General features: G+C 45.9%; 1 protein-coding gene across 1 annotated transcript in view; it reads left to right on the forward strand.

Annotated features, from left to right (window-relative positions):
- The window catches only part of LOC126199098 (torso-like protein), a gene marked incomplete at its 5' end in the record, with an annotated part of 119,009 nt that overhangs the window by 26,928 nt on the left and 71,950 nt on the right, over positions 1-20,131 (forward strand). Inside the window, 2 exons of the mRNA XM_049935848.1 lie at positions 2,968-3,249; positions 14,196-14,291. Coding sequence (XP_049791805.1) covers positions 2,968-3,249; positions 14,196-14,291 — 378 coding nt within the window. The remainder of the gene's footprint in view (positions 1-2,967; positions 3,250-14,195; positions 14,292-20,131) is intronic.

Here is a 20,131-nt window from a genome sequence, read left to right on the forward strand (position 1 = left end):
TGAAGCTTTGACAATGCCAGCCACTCGTGCTGGCGAAACGTCAGAAAAATCATTAGATGAACGTCGGCCGAAGAACCCGAGACAGAAGCCATTAGACATCAAACTGGTTAATTTGATACCCTGCTTACCTATTTATCACTCATTGTATGGCATTGAAAATTGAGCCAAATATCCACAGTTTAATTTCTAGGTAAATCTTGTTTCAGCTTCCCTGACTGACGTCCATTAAATCTTAATTCATGATATCTGATTCGTATAGTCTGATTTCAACAAATTTGTCTCTTAATCTGACCTGATCTGTCCATTTCAATTTAATCTCATTTATAAATGTAGCACTGCAGTGGCAAATGACTTTTATATCCTGATGATTAACGCATAATTTTTTTATCACCTGTTAAGTACGTCAGTATCACAGCACGGTATCAGCGCTAGAAATTTGTAGATAAAGAGCAATCCTGTACGGACATTCCGTTCTCCACATCTCCTATGCGCCGCTCCCTCGAAGTGATGCTACTGAAAATTATCTTCGAGGCGACTTTAACGACATGAAGGACAAAGACATACATGGCACGGACGTTACAGTAAACAGTAAAACTCGTATACGATGAACAAACATTCAGTCTTGGTTGCAGGGATGGCTGTGTTATTTATTTATCAATGACGCCTTTCGCCTGATTCACGCATCTTTAGATTGGTTGAATATTAGATGGCATTAGGTACGTGGGATACCGATCACACAGAGCGTCCCAACAAATAACTGCCCTCGTCAAATGTCTGGAAACATTGCACGCTGTCCTTGTTTAGATATGCGACGTAATCTAATGAATGCAGAACAGGATTAGTCTTTGTAGGTCTGCTCTTCTTCTGCATTCATTAGATTACGTCGCATATCTCAACAAGGACAGCGTGCAATGTTTCCCGACATTTGACGAGGGCAGTTATTTGCTGGGACGTTCTGTGTGCTCGGTATCCCATGTACCTAACGCCAACTAATATTCAGCCAGTCTGAAGATGCCCGAAACAGGCGAAACCGTCACTGGTAAATAAATAACAGATGCATCCCTGCAACCAAGACTGACTTGTTTGTTCACTGTATACGAGTATTACTGGTTGCTGTACCATCCCTGGCCTGTACTGGAAAACGTCGCTGTCCTTCAAGTTGTTAAAGTCGCCTGTAAGATAATTTTCAGCAGCGTCGACTTGCCTGTTCAGCGTATACGAGTATTAGAGGTTGCTGTACTATCCCTGCCATGTACTGGAAAACGTCGCTGTCCTTCTAGTAGTTAAAGTCGTCTGTAAGATAGTTTTCAGCAGCATCACATCGAGGAATACTTTGCACCAGTGGAAGCACAGTGGGAGGCGACAGGTTCCATCTGTGTACTGCTGATGGAAGCAGTCCAGTCCTGTAGCTATCTATTCATCGTGCCGCGCGGGGTAGCCGCGCGGTCTGCGGCGCCGTATCACGGCCCCCGCGGCTTCCCCGTCGGAGGTTCGAGTCCTCCGTCGGGCACGAATATGTGTATTGTCTTTAGCGTAAGTTAGTTTAAGTTAGATTAAGTAGTGCGTAAGCTTGGGGACCGATGACCTTAGCAGTTTGGTCCCATAAGATCTTACCACAAATTTCAAAAAAATTTTATTCATCATCATCATCATTGTAGAGTTCCAGTTTCCCGGGTACTGTTAGTGAGCCTCTTCCGCTGCCTTTTGTTCATGTGTGATCTGTGACGGAGAACATCATCCACTGTCTTTCCTCTAGCGGCGAGGTCATTCTTAATCGTGTGCATCTAACGGGTTTTGGGTCTTCCTTCTAGCACTCTTTCCAAATTTATTCGGGCTCTTCCTGCACGCTGCAATCTAGCTGTCTAATGCCAGGTACAGGGTGACAATTACTGAACTATATGAAATAAAATCGTGTCATAACTTCTGAATGGTTTGCATTAGGACGTTCAAAGTGCACTGTTGTGCGCAGAACATGATGGGAATTACTATGCGCATGTATGGTTTGTTTTATTGTCGAAACCCACCTTCATTTGGATGGGTTCGTCAGTAAGCAAAATTGGCGCATTTGGGGGACTGAGAATCCGCATTTTCCTGTAGAGAAGTCTCTTCAGCCTTAACGGATAACTGTGTGGTGTGCAATGTCCAGTCACGGAATAATCGGAGCGATTTTCCTTGATGGTACGGCGACTACCAAACGGTGCGGGAAGGTTTTGGAGGATGACTTCATCTCCATTATCCAAAGTGACCCTGATTTCGACAAGATGTGATTCATGCAAGACCGAGCTCGACCCCATTGTAGCAGGAGAGTGTTTGATGTGCTGGAGGAGCGCTTTGTGGACCGCATTCTGGCTCTGGTGTACCCAAAGGCCGCTGGGGCTATATTAAAGACAATGTGTACAGCAATAACCACTGCTGATCTGAAAACAGCGATTCAGGAGGTGATCGACAGCATCGATGTTGCGACACTTCAGCAGGTCATGCAGAATTTCGCTGTTCACCTGCGCCAAATTATCGCCAATGAAATGAAATGATCGTATGGCATTGTTGGCCGGGAGGCCCCATTCGGGGAAGTTTGGCCGCCGTATTGCAAGTCCTTTTTAGTTGACGCCACTTCGGCGACTTGCGAGTCAATAATGATGATGAACGCACAACACCCAGTCATCACGAGGCAGAGAAAATCCCTGACCCCGCCGGGAATCGAACCCGGGACCCGATGCGCCGGAAGCGAGAACGCTACTGCAAGACCACGGCGTATCAAACATGTCGTAACATAAATCTGAATATCTGTAGTGACGTTTACATGTTGAATAAAGTTTGTGCGCGTGGTAGTTTGTAACTAATTTACGTTTTTTCTCATATAGTTCAGTAATTGTCACCTTGTATTCTAAATGAGAGTATAGTAGGAGGTGAGGCACGGGAGCAGACTTTTTTTTTCTGACGCCGCGGCGCGGCCGGCGGTGTGCGCAGGGCGACTTCCACATGGAGTTCTGCGACAACCTGAAGCAGCTGATGCAGGCGTACTTCCGCGACTTCTCGGTGGAGCGCCTGGAGCGGCCGTGGCGCGCCTTCTCTGGCGGCTGGTCGCGCGCCTCGCTGTCGCGCCACCTGGGCATCGCGTCCACGTTCGCGTCCGGCGCCGCCCAGCACTGCTACGTGCTGGTCAGGGTGGCCCGGCACCGCCGGCGCGCCGCCCTCGCCCAGGGGGCGCCGCTCACGCTGCTGGACGCCGTGCGCCACGAGGCCGACAAGGTGAGCGAGCGCATATAGCGAGGGCACCGCCGCGGGAGGGGCAGGGGAGGGCTGTCAGCGGCACAGTCCGCCACTCTTCAGCCGAGTGACACGGCAGCTAAAACAAGAATAAAGTGATACATATAGAAGGAGATAAAACAGGGGACCATAAAACAGAGTAAGAGGAGAAAATGGAGGTAAAAATACACTGACATGGAGACGTTCATGGGGGACAGTTAAAAAAGTCACCAGAAAGTTAAAAAACACAGTTGGCGATTCTTAAAACACAAGGAAGACACAGAATGCACATGCACAGGTTAAAAGTCGGCCACAGTATTAAAAACACTCTGAAACAACACACTTAAAACCCTCGTGGAGCACACACGATGAATAATAAAACTGCCAGGTGGGACCTGCCAAGGGAAAGGTCAGAGAGGATGGAAAAGGAGGGGAGAGCAAGGGGCAGCAGGGGAGGCGGCGGGATGAAGAGAGTAGGGGCGTCAGCGGGTACATGAAGAGGCAGGAGACACGTGGGGTGGGAGATGAAGAGGGAAGACAGGGCAGGAGGGAGTGCAGAGACACTGAAAGGGGGCACAAGAGAGGGAGGGGGAGTAGGAGGGGGAAGCTGCTGAGGAGGAGGGAGGGAGAGGAGAGGGAGCCCTGAGGAGGAGGCAGGAAGATGGGGTTAGAGTTGGTAAGAAGGGTAGATGTCAGGGCGAAGCTCATCATCTGGGAGGGGTAGACGGTGGAAGTTGCGTTGGGAAAGGAGATGGAGGGTGTGGAGATGGAGAGAGGGTGGGACACGACGGTAAAGGCGTGGCAACTGGTTGGGGGTGGGGAGGAAGGGACACACCAGGGAGTGAGGGGGATCAAGATGTCGGACAATATATAGTGTGCAGATGTGTTCAAGGTAAAGGAGAAGGTGGGGGAAGGGGATGAGGTCGTAGAGGATGCGCATGGGGGACGGAAGGCGGATGCGGAAGGCGAGGCGGAGCGCATGGCGTTCGACGATTTGGAGGGCTTTATAGAACCGGGGAGGGGCGGAAATCCAAGCTACGCTGGCATAAAAGAGGATGGGGCGTATCAAGTATTTGTAGGTGTGAAGGATGCAGACCCCACGTCCGGCCAGACAGGAGTTTCAGGAGGCGGTTGTGAGCTTTGTTTTGGATGGTAAGGAGATGGGGAGTCCAGGTGAGGTGGCGGTCGAGTGTGAGGCCAAGGTATTTGAGGATAGGAGTGAGGTGGATAGGGCGGCCATAAATGATGAGGTAGAAATCATGGAGGCGGAAGGAGCGGCCGGTGCAGCCTATGATGATCGCCTGGGTCTTGGAGGGATGGATACGGAGGAACCACTGGTTGCACCAAGCGGTGAATTGGGCAAGGTGGATTTGGAGGGTACATTGCCGGCAGAGACGCACCAGAGAGCCTATACAGGGAGAGCGTGGCAAGTCTGCCCGTAGCCGCCATGTTTCCACCAGATCGCGCGCGGGACGTGCAATTACGTAGGGACACAAGCAGAAAGCTAGCCACTTCACGAGTAAAATAAGGCATGTGTTTGACACACGACACCAAAGCAGATCTTCTAGCTTAATACTCGGTACATGATTAAAACAAATGCCATTCGTCTATGTTTATATAGGCCTAATAAATATGTGAGCAAGTGGAAGTATCGTGAAGCAGTGTGTATGTCTGCCGAATTTCAACAGCTGTATTTTATGATGCCATATAAACATTGACAACTGATTAATAAGAAAAAGAAATTTCATTTAATGTATCTCGGAGTACACGATGCTATTTCAGATTTTTCCGTGCGCATATTCATCGCTGCAATTGGTAAACTCTTGTGTGTTTCCGTCCCCACATAATGCATTTTAAGTGTGTGTCGATCTTATAACATTTTCTTATTCTGGCAAAACGTGCCATTCTGTACACACTTTTAGAAACTCTATACCACAGAAAATCGGAAAAATAAGAATACTTAAGTACTCTACTGAAACAGCAGAAAGTAATTGAAAATAGGTAACTGACTATCCACGCGATAATTATAATTTACAGGAATGTGAGTAGCCAAGACTACAGAGCCAAGCGCGAGTCGCCCGTAGAAAGTACGTAGACTTAGGGTTGTGTATACATGTTAAAACACATCGTGTAGCATGAATTGTCACTCTAGAACCATTAAAAGTTTAGAAAATAAAGTTCAAAGAAACTTGTATTGAGCGGGATTCGAACTCACGACTTTTAGATTTTTTTTTTTTTTTAATCTCATTTTTGTTCGCTTTTGTTCGTTGAATCTGCTCGGGGCGGACGTCGTAAGACATCCGTTTAAGTTCGTCGTTGATCGATTAACTCAGTTTTTTTGTTACAGAGGGCAACTAACCCTCTGACCGAACACGCTGAGCTACCGTGCCGGCAAAGATTAGAAGATTAAAACTCTACCGCTGTGCTACAACGTCATGTTAGTAGTACTGCGGTGTTCATATACCTTTACTGTCATGGAGGGGATGTATCAGTTAAAAGGTTGTTCTGTAATTTTTTAGTTTCGTTTTGTAGGCATTACAAACATATAGAAAGAAATTGGTTGTTCGATATACAAAGAAACCAAACGAGCTTTCTAACAGTTACTTCATTTCTTGGGAAAACGAGCATCTTCACTTCGGTTTTTGCACCCAACAGCGGAGCAACCAGGCATTCCTCTCTTGACTGTCCTTGATGATTTTGTAATTCATATTATGAGTGAGACTCAGTAAATCACTTTAAATAAAAATTTTGGCTCGAAAATTGCTGTGAAGTTCTAAAAGTATCCTCATAGATCCGATCAACATAGTAACTGTGAGGTAATTTACGTAAATAGAACCGACAGAGAACATGCAAAAATCCTTCAGTGTTACTGTATTACAACAAGTACATAATTGTACAATGCAATTGGCGTTCGAACCGTTGAAGAGAACCAACGGTACAGAATCACACGCCGTATTTACTTATATTCGTAGCAAGTCAGCGTCAGTTCGGTAGAAACGTGGCGTCCTCGGCTCTTAGCCAGTCAGCGACGCTATCACCATTGGCCACTCTCTCCCTCTATACAGGCTCTCTAAGACGCTGTCAGCGGAACGCGCGGCGGCCGATGGCGGCTCCCACACCACTGAGGCAGCAGAGCTGCCGAGCGCCGCCTGCCGCTCACGCGTACCTAGTTTTGTCCGCCGGCCGAGGTGGCCGAGCGGTTCTAGGCGCTACAGTCTGGAACTGCGCGACCGCTACGGTCGCAGGTTTGAATCCTGCCTCGGGCATGGATGTGTGTGATGTTCTTACGATAGTTAGGCTTAAGTAGTTCTAAGTTCTAGGGGACTGATGACCTCAGATGTTAAGTCCCATATTGCTCAGAGCCATTTGAACCATACTTTTGTCCGCCCACGTGAGCACTACGGATAGTTTTGACACCGAATCTTTTATCTGCGATATTCATTTGGACTCAGCAACTTGGGACACTCTGTCTCAGAACTATTGAAAACACGAACTGGGGGGAAAAAGTGTTGGGAATTACGAGGATCATAAATGAAGCTCAGTTCGAAGAATAACACGAAATTTAACCGACAGGAAGAAGATGCTGCGATATGCAAATGATTAGCTTTTCAGAGCATTCACACAAGGTTGGCGCCGGTGGCGACACCTACAACGTGCTGACATCAGGAAAGTTTCCAACCGATTTATCATACACAAACAGCAGTTGACCGGCGTTGCCTGGTCAAACGTTGTTGTGATGCCATGTTTGCGACTTCGATAAATGTCGGATTGTAGCCTATCGCGATTGCGGTTTATCGTATAGCGACATTGCTGCTCGCGTTGGTCGAGATCCAATGACTGTTGGCAGAATATAGAATCGATGGGTTCAGGAGGGTAATACGGAACGCTGTGCTGGATCCCAACGATCTCATATCACTAGCAGTCGAGCTGACAGCCATCTTATCCGCATGGCTGTAACGGATCGTGCAGCCACGTCTCGATCCCTGAGTCAACAGTTGTGGACGTTTTTGAAGACAACAACCATCTGCACGAACAGTTCGACGTCGTTTCCAGTAGCATGGACTTTCAACTCGGAGACCATGGCTGCGGTTATCCTTGACGCTGCATCACAGACGGGAACGCCAGCGATGGTGTACTCAACTACGAACCTGGGTGCACGAATGGCAAAACGTCATTTTTTCGGATGAATCCAGGTTCTGTTTACAACATCATGATGGTCGCATCCGTGTTTGGCGACATCGCGGTGAACGCACATTGGAAGCGTGTATTCGTCATCGCCATACTGGCGTATCTCCCGGCGTGATGGTATGAGGTGCCATTGGTTACACGTCTCGGTCACCTGTTGTTCCATTGACGGCACTTTGAACAGTGGACGTTACATTTCAGACGTGTTACGACCCGTGGCTCTTCCCTTCATTCGATCCCTGCGAAACCCTACATTTCAGCAGGATAATGCACGACCGCATGTTGCAAGTCCTGTACTGGCCTTTCTGGATACAGAAAATGTTCGACTGCTGCCCTGGCCAGCACATTCTCCAGATCTCTCACCAATTGAAAACGTCTGGTCAATGGTGGCCGAGCAACTGGCTCGTGACAATACGCCAGTCACTACTCTTGATAAACTGTGGTATCGTGTTGAAGCTGCATGGGCAGCTGTACCTGTACACGCCATCCAAGCTCTGTTTGACTCAATGCCCAGGCGTATGAAGGCCGTTATTACGGCCAGAGGTAGTTGTTCTGGGTACTGATTTCTCAGGATCTATGCACCCAAATTGCGTGAGAATGTAATCACACGTCAGTTCTAGTATAATATATTTGTCCAATGAATACGCGTTTATGATCTTCATTTCTTCTTGGTTTAGCAGTTTTAGTGGCCAGTAGTGTAATTTCTTAAATCAATATAAAGCGTGTCAAATAAGCAGTTAATGTCACCATCAGCAATGAAGGGACGTACCCAGAATTTCTTGTCCTGCATTCCCTTTTCATTTCGATATTGCACACAAAGCTTGTCGCTCTTCTTCTGAGCGGAGACTGAAGGCACTCCTCTGGTGTCTCTGTTGACGCCTCGTACTGCGAGACCTGAGCACTGCCGGCAGACCTGACGTGGCGTCCCAGTGAGGCAGGACGCTCGGGTTGTGTTCAGACTAGACTGATGCAAAGTGGTCCATTTGATCTCACGTATTTCTTAGTTGCTCTAGAAAATAATGAATAAGGAATGCGTTACCTACGAAATTAAACAAGAATCACAGTTGATCCTGCTCATTACATGAAATGTGCACGACAAAACATATGACAAAATTTGATAAATCTAAACTAATACCGGTTGGTTATAATCAAGTCAGGTTCTCAACAAAATAAGCAAAAAATAGGCAAAATTCGAATTTTTTTTCGATGAAAAACATACAAAGGATCTGTTTGCAGATTATGATTGATCACACATTGAACTTTATTTTAGATTTTCAATACAAAAACAAAATGGCGCCCGTAATTATGGTTTGATCAAGGGCCTGCGACTCAAGTCCGTCGACTGCGTGCATTGTAAACATCAGTCGATACTACATTGTGTTTATGGGAGCTTATACTTAAATGCAATGAAATAACCTTAAATTTAACGATATGGTGCTAACTCTGAGTTCGATTTTTAGGGGTTTTGCTCGCTCTTTATCGCTTCACAAAAAGTAATTAATATTAACAAATTTCTTCTATTAGAGGTATAAGCTCAGGAGCAAAATGTTAACTTTTCAGGAGTTAAAGGTACAAGTTATTAGGTTGAACCGTTTTTATTGTATGCTGCACGCAATTTTGAAATACCGTTTCTCGGAAAAAAAAACCTGTTTAAAGTTTAGGGAAACCCTTTATACGTATTATTAGTTCAATTTTTATGTAAAAACTTCGTGTTATTGTGTATTTTTCATGCCGCTGAACACCAATCTGAAGTTATATTTTCAAAATTCAAATTACCTAATCCAATATGACGGACTAAAAATTATGTTTCGACCAATTTTGACCAAAATTTCACCAAGAAAGGGTGTTACCGGTACTTACGTTCAGTCTCCAATTCCAGGACCGTACATCAGCCCTTCCTCTTAACTCGAATTGTTCCCGGAGAGCACTTCGCTCGTTCTTCTCGACGAGAAAAGCCTGTCTGGCTGAACTGGATATGCTGCGTTCGGCAGCCAGCACACGTTGTTCGCCAGCTTTTCGGCGAATATGTTGCCATACATACTGCAGTATAAATGATTCTGTGAAGGTGCGTCACGACACGACAGGTTTTCTTCCTGAGCCGGGCGTCAGCGGCTGAGAGCGTCCCTCGGTGGCTATGAAGCTGCTTCGAACAGTGGACTGTAGAAACTTCCGTAACGCGTGGATTAAAAGAAACCTTTTCGTCTCAACATTCTAGACACATATACCTTCAAAAAATGCAATAACAATAGCATTTTCGACCACTTTGATTGAGAATCTGGCGTTAAATTGACGGAGTTCCGAATGCTGCAATACGCGCTACACACATCGCAGGGCGCTGAAACATCGTAAGTGTGTTCATTAATCGGTGTTCTATCTGAGTAGGCTGAAAAAATAACACAGGGTGGGGCAAATAAATATGGCCCCGACGAGTCAATACGATTTTACGTGAATCCATGCATATAACCACACGCGTGACGCGCACATCACGTGTATAACTGGCACGTCATCCACAGCGGTTGAGCAGCTGTTGTTCGTTGCGGAAAGATGCGTGACAACAAAATAGTGGGAACGGTGTGGTCAGTTGTTTGGTGAGAATTTTGATGGCGTCACTCAGTCCGAAAACGGCGTCAGACAAGATCTGTTTTGAACAAGTCAAAAAACATTTAAAAGTGCCTAGACACCAGAAAATGTGACTGCAGTTCACTAGAAAATACTTCAGAGTCCTACCAAACCAACCCGACGCCTGTCGCAAGAGACCGGCATATCACGTCGATCATGCGGGATAATATCCCAGCTGACCTTCACATGCATCCCTACCGAGTGTTTGCTGTCCGTGCATTAAAACCAGCAGATGCTCCTCAGCATCTCCAGTTTTGTGAGTGTCTGTTCCCTGAGATAATAGTGAATAGCTTGGACGTGGATCAGTTTTTTTTTATGTGTGATGAAGCTGGTTTCGCTTGAGTGGTTGTGTCAACTCAGAGAATCGCAGATTCTGAGCAGCGGAGAATCCGCTTAACTTCTACGAAACACATTATGGTCCCATCTTCGTTCATTAGGCGCCCCCGGTAGCTGAGTGGTCAGCGCGACAAACTGTCAATCCTAAGGGCCCGGGTTCGATTCCCGGCTGGGTCGGAGATTTTCTCTGCTCATGAACTGGGTGTTCTGTTGTCCTAATCATCATCATTTAATCCCCATCGACGCGCAAGTCGCCGAAGTGGCGTCAAATCGAAAGACTTGCACCAGGCGAACGGTCTACCCGACGGGAGGCCCTCGTCACACGACATTTCATTTCATTTCATTAGGCGTTGACTTCGGCACGTTACTGTGACAAAATTCTGAAACCATTTGTGGCAGCGTTAACGGTGGAGGGAAAGACCTTCAGTGACTTCCAACGGGATGGAGCAACTGCCCATACAACTGGCCGAATATTGGAGTACATTTACAACAGATCCTGGCGGAGGTTCGAGTCCTCCCTCGGGCATGGGTGTGTGTGTGTGTTTGTCCATAGGATAATTTAGGTTAAGTAGTGTGTATACTTAGGGACTGATGACCTTGGCAGTTAAGTCCCATAAGATTTATTTAAAAACATTTACAACAGTCTTCATGACTGACAGATTTGCCAGCAGAGGTTAGTCTGGTTGAGGCCCTAGCTGGCCACCCAGGACATCTGATCTGTCATTGTGCGATTTAGTTTGTGTGCGGAGCCCTCAAGTCCATGGTGCATCAGAACAACCCTCACAGTCTTGAAGAACTGCAGCAAAGCATTTCGGATGAGATTCCAACATTTCCAGCACTCTTCCCAAAAGTGCCAACACATGAATGATGGTCACTTTCAACATCTGCTATAGTCAAGTTATAACTGTATTTCCTTTCCTCTGGTGTGTTTCTTTGTACCCTGGAACTCTGTTCACTTTTATTTTCCCCATCCTGTAGTTCCACTCTCTCCACCAGGTGAAAATACGACACTATACTGTGCAGCTGATCCCGTCGGAGGTTCGAGTCCTCCCTTGGGCATGGATGTGTGTGTATGTCCTTAGGATAATTTAGGTTAAGTAGTGTGTAAGCTTAGGGACTGATGACCTTAGCAGTTAAGTCCCATAAGATTTCACACACAGTTGAACATTTTTTGAACTTTCTACCTTCACGTCCCTACAAAATGTTACATCCAGGTACTTGTATGAGCTGACCGATTCTAGTTGTGTTTCATTGATACTGTAGCCGTAGGGATAACAGGTTTCTTTCGTACTGTCAAGAACACGATTTCACATTTGCCAACATTTAAAACACGTTTCCAAACTTGGCACCACTTTGAAATCTAATCGAGAACTGAATGAATATTTGTGCAGCTTTTTTCGGGCAATACGCCATTGTAGGTAACTACACCATCTGCGAAAAATCTGAAGTTAGTATTAATGTTAATTGCAAGCCCATTAACGTAGAAAACGAACTGCAAAGGTCCCATTACGCTTTTCGTGGGCACTCCTATATCTGTCGATGACTGCAGGCAAAATAACATGCTGCGTCTCCTCTCTACCAAGAAATCCTCAGTTTAGTCACAAATTTCGTGTGTTACTTCCATACGATCTTACTTTTGATAATAAGCCTAGATGTGGTGCAGAGTCAAATGTTTTTCGGAAATCTAGAAATGATGTATCTACCTGAACGATTTAATCCGTGGCTTTCAAGATGTTGAGTGAGAAAAGGACGAGCTGGGTTTCGCACGAGCGATACTTTCGGAATATATGCTGGTTGATGAAATAAGTTTGAACAGAGTATAGTTTGCAGACCTGGCTATTATATATATATAACCCTGTGGAATCAACTGTGCCCTTAAGCACAGACCTAATACTGTATACCTACAGAGTTTCCCAATAATCCAACGAGCGACAGGGATGGAATCGCGGGGCTTTGGATTCGTAGGTTGGCAGTTACGCACTGAGCTAGTGAGACACACAATGTGCACCATTAGGCGCCTATAATATTTTATGTCTGAAATGTGTCCTGCATCTGTAGGTCGGCCAACTGATTGGTTCCAGAAATTTTCCGTTTTTATATATCTTCTTCTTTTTCTTGCGTTACGGCCTCTGTAGGACCACGGGTAGCCCCTTCGTAGACTGCATTTTCCTCTTCTTCTCCCAGAACCTCTTCATTCTTTCTCTTCTTCTCTCCCCCTCTTCTTCAGAGATCTTCAGTGTCCTTTTCTCCTGTATGTTCCACTGGCGACACTGTAATCTTTTCCTGTATTCTTCTCTGTCGCTGATCTCCGGCATATTGGACAGTGTATATTTGTTCCTCCAATTTTCTTTTCCTTCGACCTCGATCCCCAATTCCCACCAGTCCTTCCGAAGTTCAACAACCCATTTGGTCCCTGTCTTTCCCCTTGTCCTGCCTGTTGTTCCCACATTTTCTCGGTCATTCTGTCCATAATCATCCTCATTACATGTTCAGCAAACCTTGCCCTTTTGAGTCTGATTTCCCTCGATATTGTTCTCATGTTCCGGTACAGTTCTTCCCTAGGTCCGTGTCCATCTCTCTACTCCTCTTTTGTGACCCAGTATTTTTCTCTCTTCTTTCTCTAGTTGTTCTGCCACATTTATTCCTAGTGTAATTGTCTCAGCAGCATATAATACTGCATTCCTCACCGTTGCCTTGTAGTGGCTTATCTTTGCCTCTGTGGATATATTCTTTTTATTGTATATCTCTCTCGTCATACAGAAGGCTGACCTCATTTTCTTTATCCTCTCTCTTATTCCCTCCTTGCTCCTGTTCCTTCCTGTTATAAATTCCCCCAAGTATTTAAATTTGTCCACCATTTGCACAGTGCCTTCCGGTGTTTCCCAGTCTGCAGTGGTATTTAATGTCTTTGTCTTGTTATAGGCGATCCTCAGTTCCACCTTTCTGACTACCTTACTTCGAGTTGTGTCTTTGCGTCTTCTTCCGCCTCACGTACTATTGCTATGTCGTCTGCAAAGGCGAGGCAGTCCACTTGAGCCATGTTGTCCTTTTTGTCCCCCACATGGGTCTTTGGTATTCCCATTTCATTGCTCTCCGCTGCCTACTGAACGACAATGGTGACAATCCATCTCCCTGTTTAAGACCAGTCTTGATCTCAAATTCTTCCGACAGTGCTCCCCTGTATCTCACCTTTGCTTTTGTGTCAGTCAGAATTTCTTTTATGAGTTCTTGTGTAGTTCAAACGGGTTCAAATGGCTTTGAGCACTATGGGGCTTAACTTCTGAGGTCATCAGCCCCCTAGTACTTAGAACTACTTAAACCTAACTAACCTAAGGACATCACACACATCCATGCCCGAGGCAGGATTCGAACCTGCGACCGTAGCGGTCGCGCGGTTCCAGACTGTAGCGCCTAGAACAGCTCGGCCACTCCGGCCGGCCCTTGTATAGTTCCATCAGTCCTCTGTTCTTCAGGTACCTAACAAGAGACCGTCTGTCGATGGAGTCATATGCCTTTGTGAAGTCCACGAAGGTTGTTACGGACTTTTTGTTTTTTTAAGGCCCTATGTTCTATCAGTATCTTCAGGAAAAATGGCTGTTCTATACATCGTCTTCCCTTCCTGAATCCCGCATTTATGTATCAGTACACTCCTCACAATCGCAAAGTTCAAACTACTTGAAATATGAAAAATAGTTGCTCTATAGAAAAGGGCATTTGGTTCCAGTTGGAGATGCCTCTGTGTGGTGGAGCTGCGGCTGCCCCCTCTCCCGCAGTTTTGTTTACACGGCGTGTTGCTCGTCTGTTTGCAGGTGGTTCCGGGCGACACGGCCTCCGTGGTGAACTTCGTGCGGAGCTTCGGCAGCCATTACGTGGCCGCCTACGTCACGGGGAACTCCCTGTACCAGGTGAGCGCTTTGTTGTTGTTGTCATTGTCCTGTGGCGTGGGAACTACGGGCCTTCCCGTGGCTGGTTAGTCACCTGTCGGTAGGCGTGGGATAGCGAGAGATAAATATCGATGTTCGATGTAACCGAATATTACAGTACTAAATATCGATATCGGTCATTAACAGAGTAATTAATATCGATATTTCAGTATATCGGCGCTAAAAATTTAGTTTCAAGATGTATATTTCAATTTAGGGTAGCATATGTTATTTAAAACTTCCGAGGATGGTTTTTATGAATTACTAAATAATTAAGGAAAACCAAATTTAATTATACATTATTTTACGTAGGAAAGTCTTTGGAAAAAATTATTTAAAAAATTGTTTCAGCAAATGAAAAAATGGGTAGCTAAAAATCACTCAAAATACAGGTAACATGAATGAAAAATTTTCAGTTCCATAACTTATTTCTAAAGAACTTAAAAAAATAATTTGTTGGCATGTTCTGCTATTAATTTACTTCTGTGAACAGAAATCACTTCACTAGTTTTTGAAAATATTCTTTCTGCTGGAACTTAAGTCTCAACAACTCTCATTTTGTTTAAATGTTTCCACTCGTCACTTTTCAGAGATATTTCCTTTTTTGGTCTTAACACTGTTAAATCAGTAACACAAACACACAAATATCAGCGAAAAACATAAATAGGAGAGCTTTCGAGAATTGCATTTCGATCAACCTCACTTTCTAGTGACAGGTGGTTAAAGTACACAATTGACAACAATCGAAATTTCTGTGAGAACTTCAATGTAAGAAACTGTAGGTACTGTTCCTATGTCAGAATTATTTCAATATGAAAAAGAAAGTGGAGTTGGGTTTTCTGTATTATGAGCTAGCTGATAATAATAATAATAGGAGGCATGCAGAAGAGTAACGCCGCTGAATTATTATGTGAAAACTTCTAAAGCTTTTTTTTTAAATAAAGCAAACATTATTAACATTCTACATCTCTATTCTTCATGTCTACATATTTATTTCTCAACACATTGTCCGAATGAGACACCATTTCGTTGATACCATCACTGTGTAAAATTTTGTTTTTGTTGACGGAGTCACAAATTCACCTCTGCTTGCACTGCTTCATCTCTGTCGAAGTGAAGTCCTCGAAGGTGACTTTACGTTTTCGAAACATATGAAAATCGGATGGGGCCAAGTCGGGACTCTTTACTTTTTGAATGTGCTGTTGACCAAATTTTGTTTGGTTGTAGTCTGATAACCTAATAAATTTCTTATGATGAATATCGACATTTCTGTGTGCATACTTGAAGACTTGCTGTCATTGTTCTTTGGCGTGGCGTGGGAACTGTGGGCCTTGCCCTGGCTTGACAAAACGGCTGTCGTTAGTCACGCGGGGGTGGACACGCAGCGCGGAGGCTTGCGGTTCACATACCCGTCCAGCCATCTAAATTCAGCGTTCCCACTATTTTTCTAAATTGCTTCAGGACCAGTAGTCACCTTTATTTAAAACAGGAATCCGGGCTGTAAACTGACATCTGTCCACTGTCCAGTTTCCGAGTGAGGTGGCAGAGCAGTCGAAGGTGCACGAGTTACTTCACGGACGAGACCGTGGGGCACTCGCGTCCGGCTCCTTTTGATTAGTATGTTATAACAGATGGTTTGAAAAAAACTGTATGGAACAACGGTTCAAATGGCTCGGAACAACGGTTCAAATGGCTCTGAGCACTATGGGACTTAACATCTGAGGTCATCAGTCCCCTAGAACTTGTAACTACTTAGACCTAAGTAACCTAAGGACATGACACACATCCATGTCCCAGGCAGGATTGGAACCTGCGACCGTAGCGGTCGCGCGGTTCCAGACCGAAGCGCCTAGAACCGCTCGGTCACAAAGGCCGGCTGTATGGAATAAATATGCGGAGCAGCGGCAAAGAATTAATTTATATACATGAGACAGGTGTAGGAGAAAGTATCTCAGGTAGTTTTTGTTTCTGAAACAAAAAATCAAAACTTCAATAATTATTATTCTTGTATTAAAGTTTGGAGAGGAGGGTTTTACCGTAATCTTGCAGAAAGCGTACATTTTTTTAGACGATAAAGTAAGTCACCAGAAGCATTGTGTTTTATAGAAAATGACAGTATCCCGACTCTGTTTACTTCTGTCACGGCGAGTTTGTATATTAATATTTCGCAGCAATCAGCCAAAATCATTGATGTAGCATTATGGCGCTTACCTGCGGTCTCGTATTATAGTATGTGCCCTTTCAGATCAGCAACCTGTATCTTCTAAATATCGAAGTCTGAAGTTTCGTCCGACGACTGTAGAAATTCTAATTTGTGAGACCACAACTCAGACCTGTAATAAGTGTAACTGTCATTTTATCAATAAGCCCAGACTTTAATGTCTTAACGAATTCTGTTGCGTCATTTCCTGTAGACCAGTAGGACAGCCCGTGTTGGTACAGCAACAAATTGGACGACGTCTTTCGCTGCGTGGTCATGGACGCGTCCAAAGGCAGCAGCTCCTGTCTGCCATTATGTCACGTCTCTACGTAGAGCCTTCTTACTGCCCCGATTTCACACAACCGACCGGCACACACTAACTCTGGTTGACGTCAGTGGTGGAGGGTCACGTGACCACCGCCATGTAAAGTGCACCAGAACGACCAGTGTGCGCTGTTAAAGGGAGTACCGGTAACACTGCATGACAAAAGCAGTGAAGCACCTACAAGGGTCGGAAAAAAATTAAATGAAACTTCACAGGTTGAGATGGTGTGTGATGTAACTTCAGCGATTACAGTAGCGGGTCAAACTTACAATGAGGTGTACAGTACGAGCCCACTAATCAGTAGGACGCTGCACCCCTCCAGCCTGGACGTGTACACTGGTTCATTTGACGAGGGTGTCACACAGTCGTTGTTGTATCGTCTCCTGAGGCAAGCTCGCGCACAGCTGTTCTTATTGGTCCTTGACAACCTGGATACCGACACTGCGATCGAGTAATGATCTCTTGCTATCAAGGCATCAAGAGTCTTAACGCCGCAAGAGTATATTGGTACTACCTACCGATCAGCGAAATGCGACCAGCGGTCTGAGGCGCTGCAGTCATGGACTGTGCGGCTGGTCCCGGCGGAGGTTCGAGTCCTCCCTCGGCCATGGGTGTGTGTTTGTCCTTAGGATAATTTAGGTTAAGTAGTGAACATTTTCTTGCGACCGTTCTAGTGGAGACCGAAGATAATGAGCAGAAGATCCCGGGCCTGTTAGGGCCGACGGCGTACCGAAAACTAAGCGCAGATTCGACGCAGCAGATCACACGGAATACGAATCCCTTAATCAAGGTGTCTTCTCTCTCGCCGGACATACAGAGGAACCTCGAGAACACAGAAACATTACCACCTTGGCTGCGTGGATTACCAGAAATCCATAAGAATAATCTTTCATTAAGGCCGATTGTTAGCGCTCGTGGCTGACCGACGTATAAACTGGCAAAACACTTGGCCTCTTTGCTCCATCCGCGTATGGGGAAGACTGACACTTGCATATAGAACTCAGGACATTTTATTGAGAAGCTGAAGAAACTAAAACTTGGTCCAAACGACATGCTGGTCAGATTTGATGTTGTTTCTTAGTTTACCGAAGTGCCACTCAGTGACTCAGCGGCACATCGGTTACATTTTCCCGCAAGATATCATCAAGCTCTTTCATGCATGTGTCACCACGAGCTGTTTCACGTGGAATAGAAACTTCGAGGAAGAGCTGGGAGGCGTCGCCATGGATAGTCCTCTTAGTCCAGTGGTGGCCAACTTCTCCATACAACATTTCAAAGCACAGGCACTGGACTCGGTACCTTGTAAACGTTAAAGGTGTGATACAGATACATCGATGATAGTCTCGTTATGTGGAGCCATGGTGAGGAACGGCTTGGCGACTTCCTAAGGCACTTGAACATCCTCCATAAAATTTACCACGGAAATAGAAAAGGGCAAACAGCTGCCCTATCTAGACGTGCTGGTCACAAAGGATGGTGAAAACCTGAGACACAGTGTGCATCGAAAACCGATAGACACGGACCGATACCTGCACAAACTGTCAAATCACCACCCGAGCCAGAAAAGAGGCACGATTAATACGGACGAATATGTAATACGGACGAATATGTAAGCCGCAGCACGCTAAACGCGAAATGCAACACCTGGGAAGTGTTCTGAGGAGCAATGGGTACTCCACCAGTTATATAAAAAGCGTAACAGAATCAAACACTCGGTGCAGTGACACACAGGAAAAAGCCATACATTCCCAGAGTGACGGGTAGAATCGACCATATATTGCGCGCACACGGCGTAAAGACCATTTATAAACCGACAGACGATTAAAGAGTGTCTCAGATCTGCAAAGGAGAAAAGGAACCCACTTCCAATGTCGGGAATATACCGCACACCATGCACATACGAAAAAGTTTATGTTGGAATGAGTGGACGATCAGTGAACACCAGGATCACAGAAGAAAGCGGCCTTGCAGGTCGGGACAGGTGGAGAAATCGGACATGTGTGAGGCCGACCATTCAGCAAATTTCGCCGAGAGAAGAGAAGAGAAGAGAACAGCTATCAGTCCCGCTTGTTCAGAGAAGCTGTGGAAATACACAACAGGAGAATAGCTTCAACAAGAAAAAATGAAGCCTCACGGTGAACGGATCCCGTATTTCCGTGCACCGAATGGCCGTTGCATGTGGCAAAAGGAGAACAGCACCGGAAATGACCAGAGGAAAGCCCTTGGACGTTGGCGCTCCAGGTACATATAATCTACGGCCGTGAGCTCGACTACCAGCAATGGAGGCTGAAGCTTTGACAGTGCCAGCCACTCATGCTGGTGAAACGTCAGAAAAATCATCAAACAATCGTCGGTCGAAGAACCCGATACAGAAACCAGTAGGGAAATCTGCGGATGCTGCTGGCGGCGGCAATATCCCATCATCGAGCAGACATCTCACAGAGACACGAGCGATTTATAGAAAAGCTCAGTGCTGCTGAGAAATGGCGCCACGATGCTGTCGCATGCGAGGTAACCCAAGAGGGCGCAAGTTGCCCGTGACTTACCGCTGTGCCCTCAGAGTTCCCTCAACCCCTAGCAGCAGTGATGTGAGTCATACTCGATAGCTCGCCACACTGTGACGCCAGCAGTAACAGTGCTGTGGTTCGAATACTGGGTCGTCTACCCAGATCACCACCATACTCACCAACAATCATCAGGGGTAGTACAGAACTGCGATTCATCGCTGAAGGCGCTGCGGCACCATTCACCACTAGTCCGCGTTTCCTGGTTACTGCACCATTCCAAACGCAGTCGTCTGTGTTGTGGTGTTTCGAGCAATTTGCGAATGGGTCCAGATGTTGCTACTCTCCAATAATGGAGGAGGATGACACAGAATGCCGAAGGAGTCAAAGTACTTGTTCTCAGGTGGCACATGCAGATGCGAAGGGGTTCCGATACGCTTGGGGCACGGCGATCCCCCTTTGTGGTGGTCGGACGTGGTCGACCAGAACCGTGGTGATGAGCATGCGTAACCTTACGTTCCCTTGCACCATCCCCTGTAGACACGGAGGACAGTCGGTGTTGGTACAGCAACATATCGGAAAACGTCATTCGCTGTGTGGTCATGGGCACGTTGAAACCCAATTGTTCCTGGCCCTGTGTCACTTGCGAATGCCCACAAATCTGGATATTGCACGATTCGACCAGCCTGTCAAATGGAGGCCCACGATGAGGTTCCTCCAGATGGAGGCCCACAATGAAGTCCCTGATGAAGCTGTCAGAACCGATTACGCAGCATACCCGTGTCTTGCACAG

This window comes from Schistocerca nitens, chromosome 8, assembly GCF_023898315.1.
Source record: "Schistocerca nitens isolate TAMUIC-IGC-003100 chromosome 8, iqSchNite1.1, whole genome shotgun sequence".
Classification (NCBI taxonomy): Eukaryota; Metazoa; Arthropoda; class Insecta; order Orthoptera; family Acrididae; genus Schistocerca; species Schistocerca nitens.